The 10,029-nt window shown below is 53.3% G+C and overlaps 1 protein-coding gene and 1 pseudogene across 1 annotated transcript; one reads left to right on the top strand and one right to left on the bottom strand.

The window, feature by feature from the left end:
- Positions 1-904: 904 nt before the first annotated feature.
- On the bottom strand, positions 905-2,351 carry MESP1 (mesoderm posterior bHLH transcription factor 1). The gene is made up of 2 exons (XM_033191575.1): positions 1,538-2,351; positions 905-1,265 (listed from the first exon to the last, which is right to left on the bottom strand). Exons 1-2 carry the CDS (start codon positions 2,270-2,272, stop codon positions 1,182-1,184), a joined length of 819 nt encoding a protein of 272 aa, XP_033047466.1. The 5' UTR covers positions 2,273-2,351; the 3' UTR covers positions 905-1,181.
- LOC117071080 lies at positions 2,271-4,510 on the top strand (annotated as a pseudogene).
- The last annotated feature ends 5,519 nt before the right edge of the window (positions 4,511-10,029 follow it).

Below are 10,029 nucleotides of genomic sequence, written 5' to 3'. Positions count from 1 at the left end.
CGAGGAAACCAGAGAAAAGGGAGATGGGAAAATGTCGGAGTAGGGGGCGGGAGGTCCAAGGCCAGGGTGCTCCAGTCTATGGAGAATAAGGCCCCAGGACACAAGAAAATGACCTCTTGTAGCTGTTATCCCTCAGGCCCCAACATGCATGAAGCTGGCAAAATCGTACAAGAGCTGAGCGCTGGGACTCTGGAGGCCTACGGGGGCTTGAGTGCTGATCCTCATCCTTCTGTACAATGGTTACTTGAATATAATAGGTACCTGATATACATACAACAAATACTCAATAACGGAGTTGTATTTCTACACAGATATTTTGGTTTTAACCAATTCCCCACCAGGTTCAAAGAAAAAAAAGATCAGCAGATTCTACTTGCCACTGCCTTCTCAAACGACGCCCCTACCTACCCCTTCCAGGCTGACCCATCTGGACTAGATGCTGAGCCAGAGCTGGGGGTAAGGTTAAAGAGGTTTGGGCCTGTGGGGGTGGGAGGGCTAAAGATTGCAAGAACCCCTCCCACCTCTCCCATGCTCTTCTTTTTTTTTTTTTTTTTTTTTTTTTTGAGACGGAGTCTCGCTCTGTCGCCCAGGCTGGAGTGCAGTGGCCGGATCTCAGCTCACTGCAAGCTCCGCCTCCCGGGTTCACGCCATTTTCCTGCCTCAGCCTCCCGAGTAGCTGGGACTACAGGCGCCCGCCACCTCGCCCGGCTAGTTTTTTGTATTTTTTTAGTAGAGACGGGGTTTCACCGTGTTAGCCAGGATGGTCTCGATCTCCTGACCTTGTGATCCGCCCGCCTCGGCCTCCCAAAGTGCTGGGATTACAGGCTTGAGCCACCGCGCCCGGCCCCATGCTCTTCTTTAGAGGGAGAGAGGGAGTTTTGTGTCCACAGGTAGGAAGAAGAAATTGCCAAATGACACCAGCAGTTTATTCACAAATAAATAAATTCACATTAGGCAGAGCCTCCTGCTTGCTTCAAAGTGTCTAATCCTATGGGTCCCTCCATGGAGGGGGGGTGCTGAGAAGGGCCACTGTGGTGGGGGCGGCTCTCATCCGCAGGAATGCCCCTGCCAGGATCGCCGGTGCCCTCTTCCAGGAAAGGCAGTCTGCTAAGGAACCACTTCGAAGCGGCTGAGGCCAAAAAAGCCTCGGTGCTCACAGAGACAGCGTCAGTTGTCCGCTGTCACTTGGGCTCCTCAGGCAGCCACTCCAGAGGCGAGAGGGGCATCCAGGTCTCCAGCAGGGCCAGCACGTCGCCAGGAAGGAGCTGCAGGGAGAGAGGGAACAGGGCAGCCCTCAGCACTGGTGACCTTGTGCGGGTGTCCGCGTTCGTGGGCTCCACCCTCAGGGGGCCCCTAGCGAGGGGAGACCCAGTCCCCTGCGTGGCCTTTCCCTGCCCTCGCCTCTTGGCGCCCTGGGCATACTATGGAGGCCAGGCTGCTGGCGTGGAGCGGCAGGGTGCCTGGTCCTCGCCGTGGGGGGCGGTGGGGCTGTGCGCGGGGGCACGGCCGAAGGGGGCGCAGGGAAGGGGGCACTAACCGGGGACGGTGGGCTCGGCTCCATCACCTGCCCTTCCGGGCACGCTGCCTCGACGAAGAGCGCAGGCAGGTCGCGCGGCTCGGGCGCGGCTCGGGCTCCGGGGCAAGCAGGCGGGGACCCCCAGGACGCCCCGGCGCGGACGGCGGAGACCAGGCCCAGCCTGCGCCCCTGCCCCTGCCGCTGCCCCTCCGCCTGCGTCCGTGTCTGCGTCTGCGCGGGGCAGCCGCCGGGGCACAGTGGGCAGCCCCGAGGGGACCCCGCGTCCCCGCGCTGCCGGCGCCGGCGCTGGCGCTGGAGACTCTCCTCGCTGAGGCCCAGCACAGCCGACAGGTGGCCGATGTAGCGGATGGCCAGGCGCAGCGTCTCGATCTTGGTTAGGCTCTGGCCGGCCGGCGCCACGGACGGCGGTAGAAAGCGACGCAGCTCGTGCAGGGCGCGGGCCAGCGTGCGCATGCGCAGTTTCTCCCGCTCACTGGCGCTCTGCCTCTGCCCGCTGCCCAGGCGGCTGCTGCGCGCGCCGCGCCTTCCTACGGTGGGGGCGCGGGGATCCAGGCGGGCGCCTGGCCGCGCGGGGCTCGGCACGGGGCTGTCCGCTGGGGTGCTGCCCCATGAGTCTGGGGACGAGACGAGGGAGCGGCCGCAGTGCCTGTCGGAGGTCGGCGGCCGCCGAGTTGGGCCCCAGGCCGCGGAGAGCATCCAGGACTCGGAGAGCGGTGGGCACAGGGGCTGGGCCATGGCAGCGGCGGCGCGTCTGGGGGCCGGCGACCAGCGGCCGCTTTATGCCGAGCCCGAGGTGTGAAGTGGCCCCTTCCAGGCCGCATCAGCACATCAAAGTGGGCTCGGGGCTTCGAGGGGGTGGAGCCCTACCCTTTGAATCCACGGCGGGGGACCGAGGTGCCAGCCCCTTGGCTGCGCCTGTTTCACCCCACCTGGGCCCTCGCTTGGGCGCCCGACCCAGCCTCTCGGACTTCCCGCGTTGGGTGAAGCCCGGGGCGTTGGGCCAGCCCTACTGGTTAAAGGAAGCTGGGTCAGAAAAACGAAGTCTAGAGCCTAGGTTTGGGGCCTTTCTTTACCTGTTGGGGATCTTATGCAAATTCTTAGTTCTTTTACACCTTAGCTTCCAATCTGTATAATGGAAGCCTCAGGGCATGCGCCAACTGGACAATGGAGTAGAGTAAGGACCAGGAGCAGGGGCCCTCATTCCCTCTAAAGGTGGGGAAAGCAGTAAACCACTTCTCCTTTGAGGCAGGATGGCCCTGGGTAGACCCTTCCCTGTTGAGGACATGTGGACATGCAAGGAAGCTTGCACCCCGGCAAATCCAGTCTGGTCAGGTTGCTGGACCTTCTGAGCAGAGGGAGGGGCAAGCCTGCTCCTCCAACCCCAGGACACCTCTAGCCTGGCAGGGTCTGGGGCTCGGCCTGCTGCCACAGCTGTCACCACTGGACTCTACCTGATGTTCTGCAGCTTTTGGACAGGTATAACAGGTTTTCCCAATGAAATGTGAGTGGAAATGATGCAGCAAAGGCATTTGACAAAACCCAACACTCCTCGTGATAAAAATTATCAGCAAACTAAGAATAGAAAGGAATTTTATCAACCCGATGAAAGGCTTCTACAAAGAACCTACAGGTAGCCTCATACTGAGTGGTGAAAGACTGAAAGCTTCCCCACATCCCCCGATTTCAGGAACAAAGCAAGGGTGTCTCTCTTACCACTCCTATTCAACATTGTACCAGATGGAGGATCTAGGCTGTGCAATTAGGCAAGAAATAAAAGACATACAGGTCAGAAAGGAAGAAATAAACCTCTTCGCAGATTATGGCAGCTCTGGGCCCTGCTGCACATGAGCCTGACCAATTTAAAGCCGAATCCTGGCTCCAGGAATCCCATGAGACTACCATAAGGTCGGAGAAGAGGCAGAAAATGTGGCAGAGGCCATAGAAGAGAAAGAGAGGAAACTGACTCTGCTGGGCTTTGAGGATGGCCAGACTCTATTTTACATTGGAATCCCAAAATACAGATTTAATGAAGGAACTAGCTTCAGACACCAGTATCATCCTTTAAGTATCAATAGACTGCAATATCTTACTGATTTGGGTCCTGTTGATCCTACTCATCCTATTGACTTAAAGCAGCTTGTCAATGGAAGAGGTGTGACCATTCAGCCACTTAAAGAGGATTATGGTGTTCAGCTGTTCGAAAAGGCTGCTGACACCTTTCAGGTGAAAGTTAATATTGGGCCAGGCGCGGTGGCTCATGCCTGTAATCCCAGCACTTCGGAAGGCCAAGGTGGGCGGATCATGAGGTCAGGAGATTGAGACCATCCTGGCCAACATGGTGAAACCCTGTCTCTACTAAAAATACAAAAATTAGCTGGATGTGGTGGCACGCGCCTGTAGTCCCAGCTACGTGGTAGGCTAAGGCAGGAGAATCACTTGAACCCGGGAGGTGGAGGTTGCAGTGAGCCGAGATTATGCCACTGCATTCCAGCCTGGTGACAGAGTGAGACTCTGTCTCAAAAAAAAAAAAAAAAAAGTTAATATTGAAGTACAGTTGGCTTCAGAACTAGCTATTGGTGCAATTGAAAAAAAAATGGTGGTGGTGTCACTACAGCCTTCTATGATCCAAGAAGTCTGGAAATTCTATCCAAACCTGCTCCATTCTTTTTGGGGACAACCCATTCCAGAAAGAATGCTTCCATCTGAAGCACTGGTACCGTATTCCACCAATGGAAAGAATCATGGGAACCTGGCAGATCCTGCCAAATTTCCTGAAGCACAACTTGAGCTTGCCAGGAAGGACAGTTCTAATTTACTGGATATGACAAAAGAAGAACTCTTCAAATGTTCAGTGCTCAGAAGGATCCAAGGCAGATTTTCTTTGGGTTTGCTCCAGGGTGGATGCTGAATATGGTAGATAAGAAAATCCTAAAATCTACAGATGAAAATCTCCTCAAGTACTAGAGCTCATGAATTCCCATCCAAGAAAGCAGAGTTGTTAAAGAATACTAGAGGCCGGGCGCGGTGGCTCAAGCCTGTAATCCCAGCACTTTGGGAGGCCGAGGCGGGCGGATCACAAGGTCAGGAGATCGAGACCATCCTGGCTAACACGGTGAAACCCCGTCTCTACTAAAAAATACAAAAAACTAGCCGGGCGAGGTGGCGGCGCCTGTAGTCCCAGCTACTCGGGAGGCTGAGGCAGGAGAATGGCGTAAACCCGGGGGGCGGAGCTTGCAGTGAGCTGAGATCCGCCCACTGCACTCCAGCCTGGGCGACAGAGCGAGACTCCGTCTCAAAAAAAAAAAAAAAAAAAAAGAATACTAGAAAAAGGCCAGGCGCAGTGGCTCATGCCTGTTATCTCAGCACTTTGGGAGGCTGAGGCGGGCAGATCAAGATGTCAGGAGTTTGAGACCAGCCTGGTCAACATGGAGAAACCCCGTCTCTACTAAAAATACAAAAATTAGCGGGGCCTGGTGCCAGACACCTGCAATCCCAGCTGCTCAGGAGGCTGAGCTGAGGCGGGATAATCGCTTGAACCCGGGAAGCGGAAGTTACAGTGAGCCAAGATGGCGCCATTGCACACCAGCCTGGGTGAAATTTCACCTGGCCCCTCAGGGGTTTGAGTTTGCACCCTGGTCTTAATAGGTACTTCATGCATGGCTATCTGCTCTCCAGCCAGACTGTAAAGTACCTGGTGTCTGGCATCATATCTTTAGCTGTTTTCAACTGGAATGGTTTCTTTCAGTGCCAGACGTCTGATTTTTTTTTTTTTTTTGAGACAGGCCTGGCTCTGTCGCTCAGGCTGGAGTGCTGTGGCACAATCTCGGCTCACTGCAACCTCCACCTCCTGGCTACATTGAAAGACGAAGAATTTTCTTGAATCACATATAAAATATGGTAATTAGGCTGGGCACGGTGGGATCATGCCTGTAATCCCAGCACTTTGGGAGGGCAAGGCAGGGGGATCGCTTGAGGTCAGGAGTTTGAAACCAGCCTGGCCAATATGATGAAACCCTGTCTCTACAAAAATACAAACAATTAGCCTGGTGTGGTGGCCCATGCCTGTAGTCCCAGCTCTCCGGAGGCTGAGGCAGGAGAATCGCTTGAACCCTGGAAGTAGAGGTTGTAATGAGCTGAGATCGCGCCACTGCACTCCAGCCTGGTGACAGAGCAAGATTCTATCTAACAGCAACAACAACAAAAATACACTAACGAAAGCTACTGCACTAACAAAATTGGAAAAAAAAAAAAATCTCATAATGTTTTAAGAAGTTTATGGATTTGTGTTGGGCCTCATTCAAAGCCGTCCTGGGCCGCAGGTTGGACAAGCTTGGTGTACACCAAACCACTCATTGTCTCCTGCCTCCTCCACCTCCTTTCCTCCCTACCCCTCCATTCACCCCTCACCCATCTTCTCTGCTTAACTTTCCTGATTCTCAGCAATACCACCTTTCTTCATGGTATGAAATTGCAGGGATGCCCACTTCACCTTCTCCTTTCAAGCAGTCACCAGATGACATCCCTTCTTTCTGTATTTTCTTCAGGTGCACCTCTTCCTTTGCTGTTCTTTCTTTTTCTTTTATTTCCATTACCCAAATCCAGTCTTTCCCCCAACTTCCTTCATCCAGTCTAATCTTCTGTAGGAAACATTTCTTCCATCTTCCCTTCAATCTACATTCTTTCCTCTTGCCTCCAAGGATCTCTGGAATGTGGATCCTCTCAGCACTCAGGCTGTCTCTGCTCTGGGACACAGACCCCTTGGCCCATGAGACTTGTCTTCTTCTGTTTTCCACACACACCACACCAAGTCCCACCTCTCTGCCTTTGCCCACGCCACTGCCCCACCCTATAGTGCCCTCGTTCCTACTTAGCAAGCTTTCTAAACATCAAGACCTAGCTCAACTTTTTTAATTTTTTATTTGTTTGTTTGTTTGTTTATGTTGAGAGCCTCACTCTGTCACCCAGGCAGGAATGCAGTGGCGCCATCTCGACTCACTGCAACTTCCACCTCCCGGGTTCAAGTGATTCTCTTGCCTCAGCCTCCCAAGTAGCTGAGACTGTAGGTGTGTGCCAGCACGCCCAGCTAATTTTTGTGTTTTTAGTAAAGACGGGGTTTCTCCATGTTGGCCAGGCTAGTCTCAAAGTCCTGACTTCAAGAAATCCTCCCACCTGGGCCTTCCAAAGTGCTGGGATTACAGGCATGAGCCAGCGTGCCCAGCCCCAGCCCAACTTTTACCTTTGATGAAACTTTCTCTGAACTTTGGTATGGTAGTTTTCCAAACTATTTGTCTTCTTGTTCATGCTCTCATGTTTTAAATCCTAATTGTTTCTAGTAGATTGTAAACTCCTTTGGAATAATGTCAGTATGTAACACTTAGTTACTTATCCAAGCAGTACAGGACACTCAGAGTTGATTTGCTGATGTGGAATAGATATGTGTCCCAATTTGTGTTTGTTTGTTTTCTTTCTTTTTTTAACACAGAGAGTTTTGCCCTGTTGCTCAGGCTGGAGCGCAGTGGTATGATCTGGGATCACTGCAGCTTCTGCCTCCCAGGCTCAAGCGATCCTCCCACCTCAGCCTCCTGAATAGCTGGGACCACAGGCACATGCCACCATGCCTGACTAATCTTGGTATTTTTTGTAGATATGGGGTTTCACCATGTTGGCCAGGCTGGCCTTGAACTCCTGACCTCAAGTGATCCACCCGCCTCAGCCTCCCAAAGTCCTGGGATTTCAGTTTTGCTGGTCTGATGTTTGGCATTCCCCCATAGCTTCCAGCCCAGTGAGCCTGATGGGTGAGCTGGTTTGTAGCGATGATGGCCCCATGGCATGGAACCTTCTCCCTGGGCATGTCTCCCACCCCTCCTTCCTGGGATCTCTTCTGTCTCCTGCTGCTCTTGGCCTCCTCTGACACCTTCTGTGCCTCCTCCTCTGCTGTCTGTCCCAGCAGCCCCAGAATGCCTATGCCCAGGGTCACATCCAGGAGAAGCAGTGCCAGCCAGCCCCTAGAGTGGGGAGAAGGGGAGAAGCCCCCTCCCTGTGCATATGGCCTAGGACCCATCTACACCCAAGGACAACCTGGCCCAGGAGACGCTTCCTCAGCCTGCAGCTGTCAGCAGAGCCCACTCCTTCTGGACTGCAGCAGATGGATGTCTTCCTGGGCTCCAGAGCCAACTCAGGAAACTGGCACGGGGGCCCAGTGTCTGGGCCTCTTTGATGCCGCTAGGCCCGAGGGAACATGTGGTTGGGAATTGGTAAAGTGTTCTGTGTGCCGGGGTGGAAGCGGGTGCCGAGAAAAGGCCAGAAAGCGGCCGGGCACGGTGGCTCATACCTGTAATCCCAGCACTTTGGGAGGCCGAGGCAGGTGGATCACCTGAGGTCAGGAGTTCGAGAGCAGCCTGGCCAACATGGTGAAACCCCATCGCTACTAAAAATACAAAAAAAAATAACTGGACGTGGTGGTGGGCACCTGTAATCCCAGCTACTCGGGAGGCTGAGGCAGGAGAATCGCTTGAACCCGGGAGGCGGAGGTTGCAGTGAGCTGAGATCATGCCATTGTACTCCAGTCTGAGCAACAAGAGCAAGACTCCATCTCAAAAAAAAAAAAAAAAAAAAAAAAAGAAGAAAGAAAGAAAAGAAAGAAAGAAATGAAAAGAAAAGGCCAGAAAGCAGGAGCTCTGGACTTCAGGAGGCTCCAGGTACCCTGTGGTTCAGGGACTGCTAAGCTTCTCAATGCCAAGAAAGCCGATTCTCGCATGATTGTGACTTCATTTCATAGCTTTGAGTAAACTCAGAATGACCACAAACTCGTGTTTTATCATCATATCTTTATTTGCAAGTAGAGCATTTGCTTTACACATAGTTACAAAGTCAACACGTGCAGAGGGTAGAGCAAATCTCTTTACCATGCTCTGGGGTTCCCAATTGCCTGTGCCAGAAGGAAGCGCCATTACTGGGTTGTCAACAATGCTTTGAAATGAATTTGGTTTGGGGTTTTTTTGTTTGTTTATTTTCTTTTTCTTTTTCAGGGTCTTGTTCTGTCACCCAGGCTGGAGTGCGGTAGCACAATCTTGGCTCACTGCTGCCTCGAACCCCTGGGCTCAGACAACCCTCCCACTTCATCCTCCTCAGTAGCTGGAACCACAGGCACAGTGTATCACCACACCCGGCTAATTAAAAAAAATTTTTTTGGATCGGGCGCAGTGGCTGATACCTGTAATCCCAGCACTTTGGGAGGCCAAGGTGGGTGGATCACGAGGTCAGGAGATCGAGAGCATCCTGGATAACACAGTGAAACCCCATCTGTCCTAAAAATACAAAGAAATTAGCCAGGCATGGTGGCACGTGCCTGAGTCCCAGTTACTCAGGAGGCTGAGGCAGGAGAATTGCTTGAATCCAGGAGGCAGAGGTTGCAGTGAGCCGAGATGGTGCCACTGCACTCCAGCCTGGGTGACAGAGCAAGACTCTGTCTCAAAAAAAAAAAAAAAAAAAAAATATATATATATATATATATATATATATTTGTAGAGTCTGGGTCTCACTTTGTGACCCAGGCTGGTTTCAAACTCCTAGCTTCAAATGATCCTCCCACCTCAGCCTCTAAAAGTGCTGGGATTATAGGTATGAGCCACCGTGCCCAGCCTGTATTTTATTAAGTACAAAATCAACTAGACATATTCGGACAAGAGATCATATGTGTGGGAAGCACACTGTATGTTGAAACCACAGCCCCTAGAAGTTCTCAGATCTGAAACTTAATAGCTAATGTTAAGCAGGTGGGAGCCACCAAGAGATCTGGAGCAGGAAAGGGACATCAGGAGTGACCCGTGACAGGAGTGGCCCCTGGTGTCACCACTGAGGAAGGGTTAGAAAGACACAGGGACAAGGGTGAAGACAACCCACAAAGATGGCAAGAGAGAGGTGGGGCAGACTGGAGGGTTCTATCCCCAGTCCCATCTCTGGAGTCTTCAGCCCTCAAGGCTGACAAATTGGAGGGAACACGTGGAGTCCCTCCCTCTCTTGTTGCCACTGGGGTCTCTGGAAGATCACCCCAGGGGCCCAGCTGGTGCAAGGGCAATGGTCAGTGGGCCTGATGGAACCAAGTTGGGGGATGGGAGGCACCCCAACCTCAAGCCCAGTCCCACCGCCTCCCACCATCCAGCCTCCTCTTCCCTGTCCCCTGCCTGTCTCCCCTTTGATCTCCTTATTGTGGCCAGCCTCTCCGGTGGGTTCATGTGGGGGCTGCCTGAGTTAATGAGTTCTCCGGGCAGCAGGGCCCACACGCTCTCCCACTGGGGTGAGGCCTTCACACCTCTGGGGCCTGTGTTTTGACAAGTGCCGGAGCTGGTGGCCTCTGCTCCCCTGGCCTGAGCCAACCCTCTGCCAAACGTGTAAGGCTGGGAAATGAGGCCATGGGGCAGGCCCACAGGAGCAGAGGTGAGACAGCAAGCTGGGGCCAGGATAGGGGGCAGGCTGGACAGGGCAGCACCCTC

Source organism: Trachypithecus francoisi, unplaced genomic scaffold, assembly GCF_009764315.1.
Source record: "Trachypithecus francoisi isolate TF-2019V2 unplaced genomic scaffold, Tfra_2.0 Lachesis_group3, whole genome shotgun sequence".
Taxonomy (NCBI): Eukaryota; Metazoa; Chordata; class Mammalia; order Primates; family Cercopithecidae; genus Trachypithecus; species Trachypithecus francoisi.
Note: the sequence above shows the minus strand (reverse complement) of the source record. Positions and strands in the feature narration are given on the sequence as shown.